This window comes from Fomitopsis serialis, assembly GCF_022376445.1.
Source record: "Fomitopsis serialis strain Sig1Antser10 chromosome Unknown B0H18scaffold_116, whole genome shotgun sequence".
NCBI classification, from domain to species: Eukaryota; Fungi; Basidiomycota; class Agaricomycetes; order Polyporales; family Fomitopsidaceae; genus Fomitopsis; species Fomitopsis serialis.
Window position 1 is genome coordinate 1 of NW_025955076.1, and position 21,189 is coordinate 21,189.

Sequence of the window (21,189 nt, forward strand, 5' to 3'; positions counted from 1 at the left end):
TCGAACATCTCGCCAATGCAGATGACTATGACAAGTCCCACGGTACGTACTGCGGCTGTCTGGGACTTAGTGGACGAGGTCTTCTGACTTCATGCTCTGCAAGCTGAACGAGTTCGCCGGATTGCACCTAGCTGAGAGTGAGCGAGGTGAGCAATTCCGTAGCACATTTGTGGTGCTTAACTGGGAGTGGTAGGAGGCCGTTCCGCATGACAGCAGCAGCTATGGTGTGGCATTTGCTTGATGGAGGTTGGAATGACAGTGTGCGACTCGGCGAGTAATGTGGATGTGGGCGGGTAGTCGACGCTCGAGACGACGTGGCGTTGTGGCGATGTGGTCGATCAAGATCAAGTTTAGGGCAAGTCATAATCTGACTCCGCGCAGTGGCGCCGCTCAGTGCGTTTCTTCGACTTGTCACCTAGTCTCTACCATTAGTCTCTTCCTCGCGATCCTCAACGCCCGACGTACTACGCAATAAGCCCGTTGACTTGACAGTGGATGGATGCGCGGGAGGATATATGGCCCAGGAGCACGAAAGGACGAATGAACATGTGCACATGGTACGTACCCGCTGTCCATTTCGCGACCATCTGTCTGCCCTTCCAGCCTCGCATCCCAATGTGCGTTGTACTCAGACGACAGCTCGGGTACATCGTTGGTGCTCATTGAATACTGAAAGATCGCAGCCTACGCCGTGCCGTACCGCGCTGGGACAGCCATCCATGACAGTCAGTACGTCCCGTTGGTGTGTGTACCTGTTCTGACGACCGTTGGTAGCCCGTGACTTCGATCTCCGCACGCATTTGCAGAGCAAACACTGCCGAGCACTGTTGCCCGGTATGTGACGGCCACGGAGATCTCCCTCTCCCTCTTGCACTCCTTACCACTGCTGACTCCTCTGCACGCCAACCGTACCAGCTCCCTCACCTCGCATACCGCCTGCCCGGCGCCCTCAGAAGCAGGCCACGCATCGCGTCAGAACGTACCTTCAAAACGGTCAGTGCGAGGCTGGTTCCGTTGTGACCACTCACCTCATCGTGTCCGCACTTTTGGTAGTCAGCTCAAATGCGCACGGCAGCCAATCTCGAACAGGTGATTGAACACATGAGAGCACATGAGCCTCCTGGTACTGAGGTGAACGGGCAGACATGCAATTGAGTGGTGCGAGAGAGGACGGGCAAACCACAAGGCAAACAGGTCAGTGGGTGATTTTATATGCCGTTGTTTGTGCTGACGATGGTGTTCATGTCCACCATCATTACCTTCAGCACTAGCATCTATTTACCTATCCACCCGCCGCTCTCTTTCGCCCGTGCTTCCTCTCTTTCACCCATGTTTCCTTTCGCCCACGCTTCCTTTTGCGTGCGCTTCCTCTCGCCCATCCGCTCGCACTCCCATTCGCCCCCCCGCTCGCACTCCGACTTTCGCCCACCCCACTCGCTCGCCTGCTTGCCGCCCATCTGCTCGCGCTCCCTCGGCCTCCAATGCACAAGCATTGATGGCCTCCCATGTCTTTCGACATAGCAGACGGTGAGTGTTTGCGCTGATCCAGTATGTACAGTGTTGTGTTGTAGCATAGTACGACATTGGTACGACGTATCTCGGACGCAAATATGCGATCATGACCAAACAATATATTTTGTTTTCTTGAGCAATATGAAACTATGAATGAATCGGGTGTGCTCTGTTGGATTGTAATGAGTACGAGTATCGTTGCTGTCAAGTACTATTATTCAGTATTCAGTCTTGGGACTCTTGGCATTATGTTGCTGCCTGTAGTTAGTTTCATGCTGGTGAATGAATGCATAATTACAAACTCGTACAGCAGCGAAGTGTCTGGAAATAAGAATTCAATGCATTATTGCGAATGACATCAGAATGACTCGCCATTACTGAGCCTCTACGTATTATTCAGAATGGTCAACTATACAGCATAATTCCGAGGAGTGTTTTTTCCTGATGCCGATCTCCGCCAAGAGATCGAAAATCGGCTCGGCTCGGTGCAGGGCCTCACTGCCGACGAGTCAATAACACTCGAGACGGAGGACGAACACGACGATTCCGATGTCCCTTGGAGTGCAGTAATTCGTGCAACCACTGGCCTCGAGGTCGTCACAGCAGATGTGGGGCAGGCCGATTGTGTAACGAGCATTGTCGAAGGTGAACATGGTAGACTGGTTTCCGGAAATGCAGAGGAGGATGTTTGGGCTTGGAACGATGGGAAGCTCTGGGGTGATGTGCTACCGAGTGTAGAGACTTCTTGAACTTGGATGTGACGATGTATACGACATACATAGGTCTTATTGACCGACCCTATGTGACCTGTGACTACCTAGGAATTAGGGGACGAGACGGAGGGCGTGTGACCGTGACCGTCTCTACAGTACACAGAGGTACAGTATTGAGGAGGAGGGTACTGAAGCGCCAACATCTGGGATCCTCTCATGCGTCGGCCCTGCTCTCGGCATCTCAACTCAGCGTCAGTGTCGAATGATATCTGAGTCAGTTGTATGGTGCGTCCCTGCCCTTGCGTTTATATGCTACCTTCACGCCGCGGTAATACTACATAGTGGATAGGTACTCGGAGTCCCTTTAGGAGACCGATGGGGCGTACATATTGTATTGTCGTCCTTGGTTCGTACATGCGTTATATGCGCAGCGTCTGCTCACGCTGATGTCTTTGAAGCTGCATCAGCCGCTCGAACTGTCAATCTTAGCCGGGCTATCGTGACCGGGAGGCAGACGGCCGAAACAGGTGTCGCATGTTCTTTCTCTCGTACTCTGAGCTCAGTGACCCAGTCGTCCCGTTGCTGATTGAAAGCTGAATGGTATGTTCTCAGTTCGAGGTATGCTCGTTCTATTCGCTGACATCTATCACTTCAGCGAATTGCAGGATATCAATGACCGCGTCAAAAATCGTGCGACGCGCCTTGTTGACTCCCCTTGTACGTGGCAATCAAACATAGGTCACTGAGCGAAGTACTGAGGCTTCGACCAAGCCATCACGTTTCCTGAGCTCACATCCGTCTACTTCTCTACTCCCTCACAGCTGGTGCAATTGCTGTCTGCCATCCCAACCCTTCGTTCCCTGATCAGCAGGAGAGTGTTTTGCAAATCAACATGGTCATATACGTCGGTCCTACCGCTGTATATCACCCATCTATGCAGGATGGGCGTTTGGCACGATCATGCACCCGCCATGATGTCCCTGCTCACCAGACTGGTTAGAGCGGCGCAGGTGGAAGACCTCAAGATCGGCGTGATGGTTGTACAACGTCCCTGGGCGGCGGCCAGAGGTGGCATCAACTATTCGATTCAACGGCGCCATCTCTCAAGGTATTCCGCCTTGTATGCGACACCAATGGGATGCCAATCGCAGCATTTACCAATATGGGTGAGCTCCGTTACCGCTCATTAATGTCGGTCCGCTGAAGGTGCAATCAACAGTGCAATCCGCCAGGCTACATTGCCACCTGAACCTAGAGTACCTGTCTCTGAACTCGCTGGTAGCCAAAAATGCTGATCACTGGTGGATGCTTCGGGTGCTCTCTACGGTCCAGTCTGCCGCGATACGTACGGTCAGTATCTGTTTCACCGTCGGCGCCGATACGGCCGCACAGGTGCGCGCATTGCTCACCGAGTTCAACCGGAATAACTACCTCAAAATCCTGGACGGGACATTATCGGGAAGCACCTTCGCCGGCATTCCTCCGACCGGGGTCTGCCTGACAATCAGTATTCCAGCATATGCAGTCCCCGATAGTAAGCTGGGGATTCACCTGGGGGGCGGGACATGGCACAAGTGGGATCAACTCGTGCGGCACAAAATGAGTCAGTCGAGCGAGCGGGGCATTTTACGGTGCGTATTCTTCAACCAACCCATCAGGGATGTGGGTACTGATTGCACTTATGTACAGGACACATGTCAATCGCACTTCGGACCCATTGTGAGATTCCGAGTCAGACATCATACATGATGTATATGCTCTACTCGCGCAAGTGTTTTGTGCCAGTCGAGTGTTGCTTGTCCCGCCCTGCGCCTGCACGTACCATGTATATTGCTGCTGGTCTCTATAAATTTGATTATAATATCAATTCTGGGTTAGCAGTGGAGAGGCCGGTTTCCCAAAGTTGAAGGTGAATAACGTACAGTACCTCACGTCGTTGAGATGTCAAGCGTGCTGGATGTTGTACATCCGACGCCTGGTATTACGCTGACAAGTATGTAACAAAACTGCAGCGTAATATTACTGGCGCTTATTTAAGCTGCATTCTCGCGGTAGGCCGGGCGTCTACGCAGACAAACAAGCGCCTACGCACTCTGACCTGAACTTCAACCTCCTCGACGCATCCTCGCCATGGCTTCGCACGACAACGACCCCTTCTACCTTAGGTAGGAAGAACAGTGCCTGGGCGTGTGCGCAATCTGCTCACGCCCGCCCCCTGACTTAGATACTAGTAAGTGCCCTTCAGACATTTTATGAGAGGCTTTTCTGACGCGTCACCCAGCACCGGCCACTCTGGAAAACACGGACACGAGTTCCTCGAATTCGAGTACTCGCATGGTCGTCTTCGATACGCGAACAACTCCAACTACCGGAACGATAGCTTGATTCGCAAGGAAAGTCAGTGCAACCATCTTCATTAATTTGCGTCTGCCGTAGGATGCTCACCGTCTGTCAGTGTGGGTTGGGCCGCTGGTGGTGAAGGAGTTGAAACGCATCGTGGAATCGAGCGAAATCACAAAGTGAGTGTCTCTGCACTATACGTGTTATCGCTTTCCGAACTCTGCTCTTTGTCGCCGACAGAGAAGACGACACGAACTGGCCCAAGAAAAACATCGTCGGCAAGCAAGAGCTTGAGATCCGGGTAGGCAACGACCACATCGCGTTCGAGGTACGTGCTTCGCGTGAAGGGGACCGCGCCGCTGTGCTCACAATCTCGCATAGACGGCCAAGCTAGGGTCCTTGGTTGACATCCAAGACAGTGAGGACCCTGAGGGACTGCGGGTCTTCTATTACCTTGTCCAGGATCTCAAGGTATGCCGCTTCTGTACGTTCTTGCGCGCCACGTCGCTCACATGTCTGTCTGTCAGTGTCTCATTTTCTCGCTCATTTCCCTGCACTTCAAAATCAAGCCCATTTAGTCACGATATACTTGCTGCCCGGACGTGGTTTGTCTTCATCGGTCTGGTGTATGTAGTAGTATGTCGCTGAATCTTACCTGCTGCTCCCGTGTTATGTCTCTTGCTCGAACAGTGCATGTACTCTTTACTTTTGGCACTGCCAAGTAACGAAGCTCACTACAGGACAGTCTTGTCAATGGACCGTTCGCATGGAGAGGAGCTAGTCTCCTGCAGAGGTACCTATTCGTCGAGGTCTCGGCTCTTGATGTGCGGAGCAACACTGTACAACCGTCCGTCTGCGCTGGCAATTTGCAATGAACAATGCTCGCCACGGTTTGCACAGGACCGCAGGATAATGATGCGCGCAATACAGAGTACGTTCAGAAGGACGGTGCCCTGCTAGATGTCACCCCGTACGTGCTGTACTTGTTCACCGTGTATTCTCGTATCTGATCAGCTCTCCGCCGGAATCCGAGTCCGTACATGTCACCACTTCGTTCTCATTTTCTGTGAGTGCGAAGTGCGGTGATTTGATCACCAATTTGAACTGCTCCATTAGATTTGCATTTAATAGATTGCTTTACCCTCACATCCAAATGACCGATCGAACCATTGGCTCCCCTTCCCGTCGAGATCTGCAAGAAGGTCGTCGACTGCGTAGCATTGTATGCCGTGTTGCATCATCATCCAGACTAGTCTCCCGGGCCGACGACGCAGGGTCTTGAGGAAAATGGAGGGCTGTGCCCATTGCTTGTTGGTATGTGAAACCTGGCATGTCCATGGCTCCTAACTTACCACCTGCGCAGCCGTAATTTGATGAACACGATATATTCCTTCTGGGAAACCTTGCGAAAATCACGCCGTACAGACTGTCGTCAAGCATGTCATTCACCAAGGCACAAATTTCTCGCACTCAGCGCCTTCGTGGTGGCATCTGTGGGCCATTTATTGCGCGTGAGGTTTCTTGACTCCGGGCGAAACATGCTGAGGCCATCAGGTACAGTAAGTACCTCACGCTTCTTCACGGCGTCTTTCAGGCAAACTGTTCCGGTCCACTGTGGAGAACGGCGATTATGTATATCAAGATCTACTTACCAGTCTTCTAACGCTCGGTCTCGAACTGTATATGATGGGGTCTGCGCTCTTCGTTTACTCAATGACCGCAAGGTTGGAGAACGCGAAGACGTGTACCATGGGCTCGGATTCGTAGGCATGCTATCGCCGCTTCCTGGCTGAAGTGCTATTGGTTTATGGGTGGGCACCCACTGACATCACCGTTGTTCTCGTCTACACGTTAGTCACGATGAATTACTCTTCTCTATCACTCGGTCCGTGCCCTGGGAGAGTTCTCCCTTTATATGCAGCTAGTGACCACTGTCGGATGCAGTCTACTCAGCCTCTGGCCACCACCATGTCTCTCGAGAACAAGTCTATACCTTACGGTGCGTCTCTCTCGGCGAGTGCTCTAATCATCACTCACTACTGGGGTACAGTACGCCTGGGAAAGTCCGGTCTGAAAGTATCGAAGATCATCCTGGGATGCATGTCGTACGGCAGCAAGGGCTGGAGCGAGTGGGTCATCGACGACCAGGAAGAAGTCACTAAGCACATCAAATACGCGTCAGTCAAGAGCCATCCTCGTTCCCGTAGTTGCTCTGGACCTTTGGCTGATTGTACTGCAATCCTTGCGGCAGATATGATCACGGCATCCAGACATTCGATACAGCAAATGTGCGTGCTAGAGCTGCGGCTGAAAGGTATGTATTGTCAGCTGATGATGTCTGCTTGTAGGTGTACTCGAACGGTCTCTCCGAGGTCATGCTAGGCAAGGCTATCAGGGAACTCAAGCTTCCCCGCGAGGAGCTCGTCATCCTCACGAAGGTTACATCACTCAAGCCGAGTGCTAAATCTTGTATGTTGACCGTTTGCAGGTTTACTTTCCGCTAGCACCGAAGTATGACATGAACATCTTCGGCAAGAACACCGAGGACTATGGTGTAATAAATCAGAAGGGCCTCAATCGTAAGGTACGCGTATGCAGACTACTGCCCTGGACATAGGCGGGCGCATATATCGAGTACAGTCTGACACAAGATGTTCTACAGCATATCTTCGACTCTGTGAGGAAGAGCCTCGAACGCCTGCAAGCCGACTACATTGATGTCCTCCAGTGTAAGTGCATCCTGGTGGGGCACACTTGTTGTCGGCGTACGACCGAACGTTTATTGTTACAGGCCATCGGTTCGACTACGACACGCCGATCGAAGAGACGGTCTGTGGTTCAGTTACGACGTGGCACGATTCGGCCTTACCATCGAGCTTGTAGATGCAAGCCCTTCATGACGTCGTGCAAGCTGGCTATGTGCGATATATCGGCATGAGCTCGTGCCATGCCTATCAGTGTGCTTAAACCTTTCCTCTGACAGCGTCTAGCAGCCTACTGACGAAGATAATGTTCACAGTCCACGCGATGCAGAGTATGTACCCTCACCTTACTTCCAAACAGAGCACATTTTGATACTGCCCGTGCTGACAGACTACGCCATACAGAACAAGCTCACACCATTTGTTTCCATGCAGAACCACCACAGCCTCGTCTACCGCGAGGAAGAACGCGAGATGTTTCCTACACTCAAGGTGCCGTTCCCGATTTCCCCGATCTCTGTGATATGTCTTCGTTCTGACGGCCTGCGGTTAGATGTTCGACGTCGGCGCGATCCCGTGGTCGCCCCTTGGCCGCGGCATCCTCACTCGCCCGTTCTCCGCGCAGACGAAGCGCGGAGAGACTGACACGTTAGTGCCGTTTCCTAGCTCCACAGCCGCTCATGCTTATCTGGCCCTCCTTAGCTTCACAGGAGCGTACAAGACGTGGGCGGGCACCAGTGACATCGTCACTCGGTACGTTGCTCCGCCGCCAAAAGTGCTGTTCCTTGCTGATGCGGGTATGCAGGGTGGAGGAGCTCGCGGGCAAGAAGGGGGTGAGCATGGCCCAGGTTGCGATCGCGTGGAGCTTGGCGAAGGATGGTGAGTGCTCGTCGATTGTCCCTTTGAGTCGGGCGGAGCGTTCGTATTATTGATGCGGACGCGCCTTTTGCGTTGCAGGTGTGACAGCGCCGATCGTCGGCACGACGAGCCTGAAGAACCTCGAGGACATTATCGGTGAGTCGTAGGTGCCCTGCGCGTCGTGTGAGCGGCGTGCTAACGGCTGGTGGACGTAGGCGCGATTAGCGTGGAGTTGACTCCGGATGAGATCAAGTATCTCGAGGAGCCGTACAAGCCGTTGGCAGTGTACGGACATGCCTGAAGGATGGACAATCAAATTGAAACTTGACGACGGGTAGGCGTTGTACGTGATGTATGTGACTGATAACAACAATGGTAACAGGTGACATTGAAAGTAAATCGCAGGCACTCCCACAGCTGTGCAGCATCTAGTTGCGCGTTGACTGTCCTCGAGTACTTGTGTACATTAATAACCGTGAGTGGGATGTTCAACGTTTCGAATCAGTACTCCGCAGGTAGCTAGATGACGGATGGTTCAGCGACCACATCATCTCGCGTTACCTTGTCAGACCTTGTCAAATGAGGCGAAGCGCCACTGCTCAGTCAAAATGTTCGGCGAAACGTAGCACATGTACCTACGTGCCGCAGCGCGATTCCGCACTCAATGCTAGGCTGTAAGTAATGCTTACTTGTCACTTGCTTACCATGTTCCGGCTACTTACGTTTCGACAACCTCGCGATAAACATCGCAGCCGCCCAGTGTGACTGGGCCAGCGTGATCAACGAGACGGCATAGACCGCAGATTCGTCAGCATGTCATCCTTAAAATCCGAGCCGGCCGGTGAATGCTTGTCCTCAACTCAGCAAAAGCTATACATAGGACGGTACGACGTGTACGGGCATCGAGTCTACGTCTTGATGGAAGAAGCCGCCTTCAAGACGAAACTTCGGTCTATGGCGTGGGCCCGGGAGACAGTTGTGTTTATATATGAGTCCTGACGACACTTTTCTACCACTGCCATCCTTTCGTATCGAGAGTGATCTCCATATCTGACAGCCATAAGATGTCTCTCGAAAAGAAGTCTATGCCGTATGGTACGCCTACACTCATCCGCCCGTACTTACTGGAGTACTGTGCTAACTAACGCTACCGCTGAATGTAGTTCGTCTGGGTAAATCTGGTCTGAAGGTGTCCAAGATTATCCTGGGATGCGGGTCGTACGGAAGCAAGGGCTGGAGCGAGTGGGTCATCGACGACCAGGAGGAGGCCAATAAGCACATCAAATACGCGTCAGTCGAGCGCCCTGCTCATGGCAGTCGTCGCTCTGACTGACTATACTTATGCGTGCGGCAGATATGACCACGGCATTCAGACGTTTGACACGTCAAATGTGCGTATAGACCCCGAAATGTGCGATGCACTGGCCACTGAAGACGGTCTTCTCTAGGTGTATTCGAACGGCCTCTCGGAGGTCATGCTCGGCAAGGCCATCAAGGAGCTCCAGGTGCCCCGCGAGGAGCTCGTCATCTTGACGAAGGTCAGTCCATGCATAATGGAGTACTCGTCTGTCTATAGTGACTGCGGCCGCATGCAGGTTTACTTCCCGGTTGCACCTAAGTATGATCTGAACCTCATGGGCAAGAACTCCGAAGACCATGGTATAATCAACCAAAAGGGCCTCAGTCGCAAGGTGTGTGGACTCAATTATTGGGTACTGACGGGTCTATATCATGGGATGACTTGATATCTAGCATATCTTCGACTCTGTGAAGAAGAGTCTCGAGCGCCTGCAGGTCGACTACATCGATGTTCTCCAATGTGAGCGCCGGTATGGTCGAGATACGCTAGCAACGCTAAGATAATGCGTTGAAACCACAGGCCATCGGTTTGACTACGATACGCCGATTGAGGAGACAGTACGGTGATTTCTCGATGGATGACTTGACCCCATATTTATCATCTACAGATGCAAGCCCTTCATGACGTCGTGAAAGCCGGGTACGCCCGGTACATCGGTATGAATTCGTGCTATGCATATCAGTGTACGTTTCGCACATCTCTTGACGACAAACAATCCTAACGATGCAATCCCGCAGTCCATGCGATGCAGAGTATGTGGCGTTGGCCAATGCCAGGTCGCCCCATGAAAAGGCTGACGTGACACCGACCATAGACTACGCCATCCAGAACAAGCTCACGCCCTTCGTCTCGATGCAGAACCACCACAGCCTTGTCTACCGCGAAGAGGAGCGCGAGATGTTCCCCACGCTCAAGGTTCATCTCAGCGCAGGCCCAGTTAATCATTCTCCATGCTTACACATTGCGTGTAGATGTTTGGCGTGGGCGCGATCCCATGGTCGCCCCTCGGCCGCGGTGTCCTCACCCGGCCGCTCTCCGCCCAGACGAGGCGCGGGGAAATGGACGCGTCAGTGCCTCCCCTCCTCCGTGCACATCCATGGTCGCTCATCCTCTTGCCCTGGCCGATTCCGCAGCTTCACAGGGTTCCAGAAGACGTGGGCGGGCACTGCTGACATCGTCACCCGGTGCGTTGGTCCCACCAAGTCGTGCTGCTGCTCGCTGACGCTGGAAACGGACGCGCGCAGGGTGGAAGAGCTCGCGGGCAAGAAGGGAGTGAGCATGGCCCAGGTCGCACTCGCGTGGACCTTGGCGAAGGACGGTGAGTGTTTGCGCTCTGAGTCGGGCTGGCGAGCGATCGCCCATATCGGAGCGTTCGTGTTGTTGACATGGACACGTTTTCTACGATGTTGCAGGGATAACGGCGCCGATCGTGGGCACGACAAGTTTGAAGAACCTTGAGGACCTCATCGGTGAGTTCACTCGATTGTTCACATGTGTCTCTTAAGTGTTCTGTGCTGCGCGCCGTCCGGGACGCTGGCTCGAGAAAGGGCGTCGTGTTACGACTCGCGCAAGTCATGTGTGCTGATGGCAGGTGAACGTAGACGCAATCAACGTGGAGCTGACCTCGGACGAGATCAAGTACCTCGAGGAACCGTACAAGCCGCTGGAGGTGTATGGCCATGCGTGAGGAGACGGGGCATGGAAATGTGATCTTGGCGATGGGTAGACATCGTACATGATAGACATACTAATTCACGACAAGTGACATGAGCACTCGGTGACGATGCTATCGAAATTGAACATCCTACTCACGGTGTACCGATGTAAGCACTAAAGAATAGTCAGGAGTCGATGCGTCCCCGCAATGGCTCGGGTCTGAACAAATTCACAGGGAAGCTCGGACGTCTAGTCCCTCAGGATCCTATCGACGTGCAACTTGATGTTTCGTGCACAGTCGCAGGGAATGCCTGCATTCATCCATTTACTTACAAGCCACCTGTTGCCCTTATTGTATCAGTTACATACATCACGCACAACACTGAACCGGTCGTCGAGATTTCAACTTAGATGTTCATCCCCTCAGACATGGCCACAAACCGCCAGCGGCTTGTACGGCTCCTCAAGGTGTTTGATCTCATCCGGAGTCAACTCCACGTTGATCGCGCCTGCGTCCGCCAGTCATGAGCACTCACTGCACCACGCGCAGGGCAGCTATGACTCACCGATAATGTCCTCGAGGTTCTTCAGGCTCGTCGCACCCACGATCGGCGCCGTCACGTCTGCAACGCAGAAGGCGCGTCCACATCAACACTACGAATGCCCCGCCAGACTCAATGGGGTGATCAGTGATAAGCACTCACCGTCCTTCGCCAAGCTCCACGCAATCGCCACCTGGGCCATGCTCACCCCCTTCTTGCCCGCGAGCTCCTCCACCCTGCATACGTCATGTATACACATCAACGAGGAACAGCATGTTTGTGTCGGAGTAACGTACCGAATAACGATGTCAGGGGTGCCCGCCCATGTCGAGTAGGGTCCTATGAAACTGCGGGACGGCTAGGTAAGCACGAGCTACTGCGGAACGAGGAAGCGGCACTGACACGTCAGTCTCCCCGCGCTTCGTCTGCGCGGAGAGTGGGCGAGTGAGGGTGCCGCGGCCGAGGGGCGAATACGGGATCGCGCCGACGCCGAACATCTACCCGCAGACCGTCAGACCGAAGGGACGCAGGAGAGCCGGCGCGGGGAGACGGCACCTTGAGTGTGGGGAACATCTCGCGTTCTTCCTCTCGGTAGACGAGGCTGTGGTGGTTCTGCATCGAGATGAACGGCGTAAGCTTGTTCTGGATGGCGTAGTCTGTCGGCGCAGGTACGATCTCAGCGTTGAGATGGGTTCTATTTGAGAGTAAGCCGAGGGTACGTACTCTGCATCGCGTGAACTGTGGGTGTTAGCTGTAGGCTGCTAGACGCAGTCAGATAAATCAGTCTACGCACACTGATAAGCATGACACGAGCTCATGCCGACATATCGCACGTAGCCAGCTTGCACGACGTCGTGAAGGGCTTGCATCTACAGGTTCGATGGTAAGACTAGCTCATACCGTATCGTGAGCCTCGTACATACCGTCTCCTCGATCGGCGTGTCGTAGTCAAACCGATTGCCTGCATTGCCCGACCTTCGTCAAGCCGCGATGTTGAACCCTGATGGCACTCACACTGAAGGACATCGATGTAGTCCACCTGCAGGCGCTCGAGGCTCTTCTTCACAGAGTCGAAGATATGCTAGAGGGCGTATGTCGTCGGTATATGTGCCGGCTTGTGTCTAGGGTGCCAGTACACGTACCTTGCGGTTGAGGCCCTTCTGGTTAATCACACCAAAGTCCTCGGGTTTCATGTAGCAAATGTTCATGTCGTACTCAGGCGCTATCGGAAAGTAAACCTGCAGACAGTCAGCGGCTTGAGGATGGTGACTCGGCTTGGGTGGTCTGACCTTTGTGAGGATGACGAGCTCCTCGCGGGGTAGCTTGAGTTCATTGATAGCCTTGCCGAGCATGACCTCAGAGAGGCCATGCGAGTACGCCTACAGCCATGCATCGTCAGTTGCTTGCACGGCGCATATTTCGGCTGTAACCCGCACATCTGCCGTATCGAATGTCTGGATCCCATGGTCATATCTGGCGCACCGACACGATCAGCTAAATATCTAGCGCAATTACTGGAGCAAGGCCCGCTCTCAACTGACGCGTATTTGATGTGCTTGGTGACTTCTTCCTGGTCGTCGATGACCCACTCGCTCCAGCCCTTGCTGCCGTACGACATGCATCCCAGGATGATCTTCGATACTTTCAGACCGGACTTTCCCAGGCGTACTGTATACCAGTAGTGAGTAGTGATTAGAGCACCCGCAGAGAGGGACACACCGTAAGGCATAGACTTGTTCTCGAGAGACATGGTGGTGGTCAGAGGCTGAGCAGAGTGCAACTGATGTCGTCGGTAGCTGCAGCTGGATATAAAGGGAAAACTCTGGAAAACCCGGTTATAGGCGGAGATGTCTGAACCTCAAATCCCATGGCTTCAGATCAGACATGGTGTCGAAGGACATCCATCTGGATGGAGGGATCAGGCCTTGCACGGCACAAATCAGTAGAGTGCGCGGGCTGTTGCTGCTTCTGGTGTGTGGGCAGGTGTCTACGAACTAGGTCATAGTCCGATGCGAAGCCATCCGGGGAGCGTGACCAGAGCTGATATATATCGTGGCCAGTAAACTGAGAGAACTTAGTACATCCTCGTTACCACTGATTGCATGCCCACGGACCAGGCTCATGAATGCACCCATATCTGTTCAGACAACTCACTAGGCCTCTTCCGGCACAACCAAGTTTTTGTCTGCATGAAATCAAGCACATCCTCCCTCCTTCCGACTCTACGAGAGCCCAAATGGGTATAAGGCTTTCCCACCAATAAACGGGGAGTCTACTAGAACACTCCCAGAACACGCTCCTGGTGACAGAGATGAGTGATTGACACCGAAGTGATGCGAGTGGGTGCCCACCGATAACCGCAATAGCAGTATACACTTAAGCGTCACAAATTCATACCTACGAATCCGAGCTGGCAGTAGACCACGTCTTTACATTGCCCAGCCTTCCAACCATTGAGTGAACTAGGACAACATCCGGGCAGACTTCATGATAGAGTTCGAGACGGAGGGTTCAAGGTTGGTACGAAGAAGCTCTCCTTCTGGACGACCTCCGGACTTCGCGCCCACGTGATCAACGCGACGCAGTTTCCCCGCCCGGCGCCCGACGTAGCGAACCCTTCATCGAACACAATGTGCGAATTCACCATGATCTTTCAGCCTGAGATCCGACTCTGACCTGAGGCACTATACCATACCTTGAGCACTCCATCGAAACATCGCATTATATGATGAACTGGGTTTCTAGTAGATCTACAAACATGCGAGCCTTCTCAAATACATACTACCACGCATATACAGTGACACTGGGAGTCCGAGACTGACAAGAGTAAGCCGCATCCGCGCCGTCCGTGGTTTGTCTTGAGATCTCAGTCGTGCCCGAAGATCTCCAGCGGCTTGTACGGCTCCTCGAGGGACTTGATCTCCTCCGGGGTCAGCTCGACGTTGACCGCACCTGTAGCAACACAAGCCCATCAGCACATCACACAGGCATCAATCTGACCGCCCAGGGCACCTGGGAAGCGAAACAGGACACTCACCGACGAGGTCCTCCATGTTCTTGAGGCTCGTCGTGCCCACAATCGGCGCGGTGACACCTGCGTAGAACCCCCTGCTGAGTACGGGCCCTCTCACAGTCGCGCCTGACACTCACCGTCCTTGGACATGCTCCACGCGAGCGCGACCTGCGCCATGCTCACGCCCTTCTTCTTCGAGATCTCCTCGACCCTAAGTGAAATTCCGTCAGCACGGATGGACCAGGCTCAGTCTCCGCAGGTGTGCCGTACCGGTTCACGATATCAGACGTGCCCGCCCACTGCTTGTACGGTCCCGCCCAGCTAGCGAGACCCGCGTCAGTGAAGAAGTAAGATACACGGTCAAAAGCGGAGGACACCCACCCGTCGGTCTCCCCGCGCTTCGTCTGCACAGATAGCGGGCGGGTGAGAACACCGCGGCCCAGGGGCGACCACGGGATCGCGCCGACGCCGAACAACTGTGTGGGGCGCATCAGGAAGAAGGGATCATGCAGGGAGCACTCGCGGGAGTCGCACCTTGAGGGTGGGGAGCATCTCGCGCTCCTCCTCGCGGTAGATCAGGCTGTGGTGGTTCTGCATCGAGATGAAGGGCGTGAGCTTGTTCTGGATGGCGTAGTCTGTCAGCGAGGCAAGTCAGCAAATTAGCGCGTCCTGCCTTATCGGCGTGCACGTACTCTGCATCGCGTGGACTACGGGAATGTTTGTGCGGTCAGTGTTGTTCAAGCGGTTAGAGGGAGTTGGTCTACGCACACTGATAGGCGTAGCAGGAGCTCATCCCGATGTAGCGCACGTATCCCGCTTGCACGACGTCGTGGAGGGCTTGCATCTGCACCGTCGTGTGAGTGCACATCCGCGGTACGCCTCGGGATGATTACGAACCGTCTCCTCAATCGGGGTCCCAGAGTCGAACCGATGGCCTAACCAGCCCATTCAACTCCAATCAACGAACGCATCATTTGCTATGGCACTCACACTGGAGGACATCGATGTACTCGACTTGCAGGCGTTCCAGACTCTTCTTCACAGAGTCGAAGATGTGCTACAAGCCGCTCGGCGTCAGCATATGCGCCTCGGAACTCCGGGTCCCAAGAAATGCACACATGCCTTGCGGTTCAACCCTTGCTGATTGATAATGCCATATTCCGCGGGGTTTGCCCCGTAGAGCAGTATGTCGTGCTTGGGGGCCACCGGGAAGTAGACCTATGTATAGTTAGCACGTCGCCAATGACCAGCTCAATCTGGACGACTCGACCTTTGTCAGGATAACGAGCTCCTCGCGGGGCAGCTGCAGCTCCTTGATCGCCTTGCCGAGCATGATCTCAGACAGGCCGTTGGAGTAGACCTGAAAACAGACGGCTCTCAGTCGTCTGTACATCAAGTAACGTCAGGACATACATTGGCCGTGTCGAAAGTCTGGATTCCGTGATCATATCTGCCGTGAAGGATGTCAGCGCAGCCCGTCGTGCAGGGGCCGTGTCCCACTCACGCAAATTTGATGTGCTTGTTGACTTCTTCCTGGTCGTCGATAACCCATTCGCTCCAGCCCTTGCTGCCGTACGACATGCACCCGAGAATTATCTTGGATACCTTCAGGCCGGACTTGCCCAGGCGAACTATATAGAACATGGCAGCATTAGTATAATCTAGCATTCTGCGGATACAAACACACCGTATGGGACGGTCTTCTTTGCGACGGACATGTTGAAATGTTCAGAGGGGATAGTTAGAGGGGGAATGGGGTCGATGCTGGGTACCTCCCCACGAGGGGCTTAAATACTGCTCGCCGGGGCACTTCTGGTAGGCCTGGTGCATGCTTCCGGTATGACTAAGCAGAGAGGGACGGGCGGCGAAGACAGTGGGTGCCCGCCCGACGATCAAGCCAGCAAATGATTGTGAACTGCATGCCGAGCCAACTGTGGTACGCGTCCTTTGCTGTTCGCCGAGGATAACCAAACTGTTCCGACACTCAAACGACGCGGGAGTGTAGTTCAGTAAGTGATCGACGCTGCACTGCATTGGATCTTGATTTCTTGACTTACGAATCAGAGATTCAGACTCGGACTCGGGATGCCGCCACAGGTGGCAGTGATCCCTTGCTCGCGCGTTTGCGTTGAGCGGTGTCGGTGCCCGGCAGTGCGTCGCGACGAGTCCCCCTTACTACTTTCCTTCCTTTGCTACCCTCGAGCGGGCTTTTGAGGATTCGGATTGCTAGGGGTGGGGTGGTAGGCGATGGAGCATAAGCTTAGCGTCAATGGAGTTGGGCAACATCCTGTACGACATGATATCAAGTGACAGCGAGCACACGAAGCGAAGCAAGTGTGAAATGAATGAAAATCGACCAATATTTGAAAGCCTTGGGTGTACGAGCAATGGAAACAGGGGTCTGTTCTCCTCCTCCGGCCTCTCAACAAGGGCGCTTGTTATGTCCACTGACTCGGAAGTGTCCCGAGTCGCTCGAGGTTCAAACGATCAAACGTTCAAGTTGTACGTTGAATAAAGTCAGAAGGTAGATGGCACGCAGCCTCACGGTAAGTGTCCCCTTCGATGAGCGAGACGCGGATGCGTATCTTGACTGTATCCCAGACCTCAAGGCCTCAAGCCTATCACAGCAGTACCGTGCGTCGATAGGGAGCAATTGTGGTAGTACAAACCCGGACGGCCTCGTGCTGCTTACGCGCATAAAGGGCGTACCTTCACTTCTCGACCGTCTGTGCTGGTCGGTAGCGTGTACGTCGAGCGATAGGCTCAGCGTACCCACTATGCGACGGTCATTCATGAGTAGATGAACGGGGCACGTCGACCGTGCGGTAATGCGCGTCCGTCGTGCCACCTTGCACAGTTGAGGGGGCGACCTAGAGGTCGTCCCATGGCACGAGAGTGCTATGTTCCGTATTGCCAGAGCCGCGGGCCGTCTAATAGATGTCGACAGAGTCGAGAGAAAGGCCCGGGTTCAATAGAGGAGCGCGGAAGCGAGGGAGAAGGGTAGGAGGGGAAGGATTCGACGATCTTGCGTCGCCAGAGGGTCTGTCGGGCGCTGCTAGCTAAACTCGCGGTAGTTCAGCCAGACAGTCGCTGGCGACGCGAGCTCGCGTATCCTTTGGGACGATGCGAGTGTCTTGCCGCGCGGGCGGGTGGTCGTGGTGGCTGGGCGAGTCCGGGTCATGGTCGAGTCGGTGGTGGCGGTCGAGAGCAGCGCGCTGGGCGCTAACGCTCGGTCCGGGGGCGCCCACCGCGCTAGGCGATTCGGGCGTCTCTTCAGCGGAGGGTGCAGGACTCGAGGACCGTGTCAGTGACGACGACTCTGCTCCCCCCTCCTCCTCGTCCTGCCGCCGACGAGGACACGTTTTTGCGCGTGGACTCTGGAGGCGTCCGATGCGGAGGACCAACTTCGCTTGACGCTGACCAGGAGGAAGAAGAATGGGGCGTATAGACGCGGACCGGTCGGTCAATTTAAAGAAACGAAAGAGGACAGAGGCAGACGGCAAGAAGGGCAGGAAAAAGAAGCTGCGCCCACCAACATTTGCGAGCTACGAAGACTACTTACGCGCGGATGATCGAGGACGGGCCGGAGGACAACTTGTAGCCTACTGCGTCGTTCTCGTATGCTTCTACGAGCGGACACTGCTTTCGTTTGCTCTATCATTATTTCCTGGTGACCGCCTCAATTGAAATCATTTCCAGCCATTACAGGGGAAGTTCAAAGCAGCGATACTACTGAAGTCATCGCCTACTGCCAAGATTCAATTCGTGGTGCTGACTTGGTACTGACTCGGGCTTTGGGTCCTGTGGCAGGGTACTCGTCAAGTTACATCCCCTTACCTTGCGCAGTATCTGGCAATGTTGAAGCTGCGACCTGCGTCGGAATCATGACCGAAAACTGAATGCGGTCGCGCTTGTTTTCAGCGTACTTATCACCCCGTAGATTGAGGTACATATGCCACATCCGAGCATACATGCCTGACAGACCCATTTAACATATATGCGCATGACAGATACAGTCCTTCATCTACCTCATCTACTTGACTTTTGAGGCGTTAGTCCATGTACGGGTGCGCGTATTGCTGATATGCCATCCGGTGCCACTCGAGATGTACTCAAATCGGTTTCGTTTAGGCTTCGTTCAGGTCGCCTTCGCTGGATGTAGATGCTACGCTACGCGGCTGTCGTCCGCATCACGCTCGACCTGGGTATATGCGCACTTTGCATTCAGCGTTGGGATTCCTAGAGAACGTCCGCATTACGCACAGCTTCATGCGCGCGGAGACGGGTCCGGACAACAGGCATCGGCGTCCGAGCCCGCCCCTCTCGTTCGCGCCGGCTGGCCCTGCGCGAAGCGTGTACAGCGAGTACGCCGGAGACATAACAGCGTCTATGTCAATGTCAAGTGGGGTAGTCGCGTGTTCTACGCTATGTCGGTGCTCGAGGAGACATAATAGCGTATGGCGAGGACTCGGATGGGCATCGGCCAGGTATGTATATGAGGGCTCACACGTTCAGGCTCGTCGTGCAGGGTTGTCGTGTCGGACTCGCGACCGCACAGTGCTCATCTCTTGATGTGTAGGTGGCCGAATGAACTGGTGTGACGCATGCTGTGTAGATGCGATGCACCATAATCCCTGGCTGGCACTGAATCGGATGCGACCTTGGTCCGCGTGTCCCTTCCTCGGTCACGGTTTAGAAGGCTGCGCAGCCTCGATCCCACGTCTACGTGGTCCAACTTGATTATCGATGAGCGTTCATTCAATAAGCTCAAGGTTCGGACACTCGCGCGCGCTCACTAGACTCAGGCGCACTGCACCCAGGGAGAGCAGTGCTCTCTATGCGAATTACGTGCACTCGCCGCGGACTGCATGCGAGTACTGTGAGTACTGCCTTGCACAGTATTCGAGCCATAACGGACTAATCTAGCACTGACTTCATAGTGTCCACTGAAAGCAAAGGACTGCTTCCGACACCGTGCACTTATCTGTGTTCGACGCTTCTATACGCGCCGGCAAGCCAGCGCTACGTTCTATCGATGCATATATACATCACCTGTCATTGCCTTCGCTGTCCCTGCGTTCTCCTCTTCGTCCAGCTCCAAATCTCTGCAGCGCGCACCAAGAGTCATTGAAAGGTCTCGCGAGGTACGAGTCCACTTTCCTTAACGAACATCCTTACTGATGTGCTATGCTCGCAGCGTCGCTCGTCTAATAGACGGTCGTAAGCGACCAACGACTGGGACAGCACATCTTGGCTTGTCCAGTAGCCAGCATACATACCGGAGATCAGGTATGTAGTGTGTCATCACATTAGCTTCTGGAGAGCCGTGATCTGAGACGATGCCAGTAGTAAGGTGTCTTCACCGTCGAGGATCGGCTTGGCCATCGCACACGTGCACGACTCCCTTGCCACTTCCATCAGTGCGGCAGCTCTCTCGAATTGCCGTAGCGTATACTGTGTCCTGCGTAATGGACGGAGACGAGTCGATGTAAGTATCATTGTCCGGACGCGGGTGACATGGCTTACGCACAAGTGACACAGTGCAGCCGCAACGTCCGAATGCTCATCTCACAGACCTTCGATCCCACGGCTTCCTGTGGAGGTCTGTGAACGGATCATCGACCACATAGCTATGGGATGGCATATCCAATACACTAGTGCTCCCAGCGATCCACATTTGTTCACTCTCACATCCTGCGCGCTCGTATGCCAAGACTGGTACTTCCTGACGTGGTACTATCTACGTCAACGCATTCATCTCCGAGACCGGAAGGATGTCCTCTCGCTCTCCAGGACACTCCGCGCAAAACCGCGCCTCCGTGAGGTCGTTCAACAGGTCGTTATATCAGGTGCCTCTCCTGGGAAACGTCAAGCAATCCCACACCTAGGGACGTTTGCCGCCATGCTCGCGGGCAAGACTCCGATGTTGTCGACTTTCATCATTGAAGATGCTGAGTGGACCATCGGCTTGGTCCGAACAGAGGACATCGACTACCTGGCTGCGTTCAGCTCCATTGATACTCTGATCCTTCGCCATGTCACCTTGTCGAGCGTTACCCAGCTGTCCCGCCTCGTGTCAGCACTCCCGGGGCTTGTGACCTTATGTTGCTTCAGCGTTGACTGCTTGCAGAAACAGCAAGTCTCCCCGGCTTCTCTCCCACTCAACTGTGCAAATCTTGAGGATCTCGAAGTGGTATGGGTTGCACCAGCCGTCGAGGACCTCTTCGTGCAAATCAGCCGGGCTTCTCGAGTGCGCAATCTCAGAATTGGAGTGGGCGGGGAGTTGGATCCATCCTCGGCAGTCAGCAGAAGCCAGACTTTGCTGGATGCGAGTTCAACATCTGCAGAAAGGGTTGTGCTCCATATTGATCCCGAATCTCCTGTTCGTGATGGTACAATCGAAGCCGTGGTCGGAAAGTCTTCTCAGTTGTCTCTTCAGTCAATTGGCTGATTGTTTCATACCTACAGAACGACATTACAACCTTTCACACTA

At 54.1% G+C, this 21,189-nt stretch overlaps 7 protein-coding genes across 7 annotated transcripts; 4 read left to right on the forward strand and 3 right to left on the reverse strand.

The window, feature by feature from the left end:
- Positions 1-2,050: 2,050 nt before the first annotated feature.
- B0H18DRAFT_1038006 (uncharacterized protein) lies at positions 2,051-2,341 on the reverse strand. Its single transcript, XM_048030424.1, has one exon. The coding sequence runs from the start codon at positions 2,290-2,292 to the stop codon at positions 2,110-2,112; it is 183 nt and encodes a 60-aa protein (XP_047887743.1). The 5' UTR covers positions 2,293-2,341; the 3' UTR covers positions 2,051-2,109.
- Positions 2,342-4,299: 1,958 nt separating this feature from the next.
- Positions 4,300-5,486, forward strand: B0H18DRAFT_1038016 (mago nashi). The gene is made up of 7 exons (XM_048030425.1): positions 4,300-4,390; positions 4,450-4,455; positions 4,507-4,622; positions 4,681-4,744; positions 4,806-4,893; positions 4,947-5,036; positions 5,093-5,486. Exons 1-7 carry the CDS (start codon positions 4,356-4,358, stop codon positions 5,141-5,143), a joined length of 450 nt encoding a protein of 149 aa, XP_047887744.1. The 5' UTR covers positions 4,300-4,355; the 3' UTR covers positions 5,144-5,486.
- A 779-nt stretch (positions 5,487-6,265) lies between these two features.
- On the forward strand, positions 6,266-8,577 carry B0H18DRAFT_63857 (aryl-alcohol dehydrogenase). Its single transcript, XM_048038899.1, has 16 exons — positions 6,266-6,450; positions 6,510-6,564; positions 6,616-6,742; positions 6,817-6,853; positions 6,914-7,003; positions 7,054-7,149; positions 7,228-7,294; positions 7,357-7,394; positions 7,449-7,524; positions 7,585-7,599; positions 7,659-7,759; positions 7,821-7,915; positions 7,970-8,020; positions 8,073-8,146; positions 8,225-8,281; positions 8,341-8,577. Exons 2-16 carry the CDS (start codon positions 6,534-6,536, stop codon positions 8,424-8,426), a joined length of 1,041 nt encoding a protein of 346 aa, XP_047887745.1. The 5' UTR covers positions 6,266-6,450; positions 6,510-6,533; the 3' UTR covers positions 8,427-8,577.
- Positions 8,578-9,147: 570 nt separating this feature from the next.
- On the forward strand, positions 9,148-11,297 carry B0H18DRAFT_1107606 (Aldo/keto reductase). The gene is made up of 15 exons (XM_048032716.1): positions 9,148-9,220; positions 9,289-9,415; positions 9,480-9,516; positions 9,574-9,663; positions 9,721-9,816; positions 9,878-9,944; positions 10,005-10,042; positions 10,093-10,168; positions 10,223-10,237; positions 10,300-10,400; positions 10,457-10,551; positions 10,619-10,669; positions 10,730-10,803; positions 10,898-10,954; positions 11,087-11,297. The coding sequence occupies exons 1-15, from the start codon at positions 9,190-9,192 to the stop codon at positions 11,170-11,172; spliced, it is 1,041 nt and encodes a 346-aa protein (XP_047887746.1). The 5' UTR covers positions 9,148-9,189; the 3' UTR covers positions 11,173-11,297.
- Positions 11,298-11,301: 4 nt separating this feature from the next.
- Positions 11,302-13,520, reverse strand: B0H18DRAFT_1215043 (aryl-alcohol dehydrogenase). The gene is made up of 15 exons (XM_048036611.1): positions 13,403-13,520; positions 13,225-13,351; positions 13,120-13,156; positions 12,973-13,062; positions 12,826-12,921; positions 12,698-12,764; positions 12,607-12,644; positions 12,477-12,552; positions 12,407-12,421; positions 12,239-12,339; positions 12,086-12,180; positions 11,980-12,030; positions 11,846-11,919; positions 11,708-11,764; positions 11,302-11,650 (listed from the first exon to the last, which is right to left on the reverse strand). Exons 1-15 carry the CDS (start codon positions 13,431-13,433, stop codon positions 11,565-11,567), a joined length of 1,041 nt encoding a protein of 346 aa, XP_047887747.1. The 5' UTR covers positions 13,434-13,520; the 3' UTR covers positions 11,302-11,564.
- Positions 13,521-14,549: 1,029 nt separating this feature from the next.
- On the reverse strand, positions 14,550-16,414 carry B0H18DRAFT_1124152 (Aldo/keto reductase; the record flags this gene model as incomplete). Its single annotated transcript, XM_048034803.1, has 14 exons — positions 14,550-14,635; positions 14,721-14,777; positions 14,834-14,907; positions 14,967-15,172; positions 15,231-15,331; positions 15,389-15,403; positions 15,465-15,540; positions 15,594-15,631; positions 15,687-15,753; positions 15,813-15,914; positions 15,967-16,056; positions 16,110-16,146; positions 16,201-16,327; positions 16,384-16,414. The coding sequence occupies 14 exons, from the start codon at positions 16,412-16,414 to the stop codon at positions 14,550-14,552; spliced, it is 1,107 nt and encodes a 368-aa protein (XP_047887748.1).
- Positions 16,415-19,431: 3,017 nt separating this feature from the next.
- Positions 19,432-21,147, forward strand: B0H18DRAFT_939180 (uncharacterized protein; the record flags this gene model as incomplete). Its single annotated transcript, XM_048041854.1, has 4 exons — positions 19,432-19,575; positions 19,637-19,985; positions 20,046-20,184; positions 20,238-21,147. Exons 2-4 carry the CDS (start codon positions 19,877-19,879, stop codon positions 21,145-21,147), a joined length of 1,158 nt encoding a protein of 385 aa, XP_047887749.1. The 5' UTR covers positions 19,432-19,575; positions 19,637-19,876.
- Between the last annotated feature and the right edge of the window lie 42 nt (positions 21,148-21,189).

Excerpts from the sequence above, each read along its gene's own strand:
- B0H18DRAFT_1038006 (XM_048030424.1), bottom strand. The coding sequence starts at position 2,292 with ATGTATGTCGTATACATCGTCACATCCAAGTTCAAGAAGTCTCTACAC.
- B0H18DRAFT_1038016 (XM_048030425.1), top strand. The coding sequence starts at position 4,356 with ATGGCTTCGCACGACAACGACCCCTTCTACCTTAG. Across the intron at positions 4,623-4,680 it reads TAGCTTGATTCGCAAGGAAA|TGTGGGTTGGGCCGCTGGTG; the intron begins GTCAGTGCAACC and ends ACCGTCTGTCAG. Across the intron at positions 5,037-5,092 it reads ACCTTGTCCAGGATCTCAAG|TGTCTCATTTTCTCGCTCAT; the intron begins GTATGCCGCTTC and ends TCTGTCTGTCAG.
- B0H18DRAFT_63857 (XM_048038899.1), top strand. The coding sequence starts at position 6,534 with ATGTCTCTCGAGAACAAGTCTATACCTTACG. Across the intron at positions 6,743-6,816 it reads ACTAAGCACATCAAATACGC|ATATGATCACGGCATCCAGA; the intron begins GTCAGTCAAGAG and ends TCCTTGCGGCAG. Across the intron at positions 8,147-8,224 it reads GTGGAGCTTGGCGAAGGATG|GTGTGACAGCGCCGATCGTC; the intron begins GTGAGTGCTCGT and ends TTTGCGTTGCAG.
- B0H18DRAFT_1215043 (XM_048036611.1), bottom strand. The coding sequence starts at position 13,433 with ATGTCTCTCGAGAACAAGTCTATGCCTTACG. Across the intron at positions 12,922-12,972 it reads AGCTCGTCATCCTCACAAAG|GTTTACTTTCCGATAGCGCC; the intron begins GTCAGACCACCC and ends GACTGTCTGCAG. Across the intron at positions 12,553-12,606 it reads ACACGCCGATCGAGGAGACG|ATGCAAGCCCTTCACGACGT; the intron begins GTATGTACGAGG and ends TCGAACCTGTAG.
- B0H18DRAFT_1107606 (XM_048032716.1), top strand. The coding sequence starts at position 9,190 with ATGTCTCTCGAAAAGAAGTCTATGCCGTATG. Across the intron at positions 10,043-10,092 it reads ATACGCCGATTGAGGAGACA|ATGCAAGCCCTTCATGACGT; the intron begins GTACGGTGATTT and ends TATCATCTACAG. Across the intron at positions 10,670-10,729 it reads ACTGCTGACATCGTCACCCG|GGTGGAAGAGCTCGCGGGCA; the intron begins GTGCGTTGGTCC and ends GGACGCGCGCAG.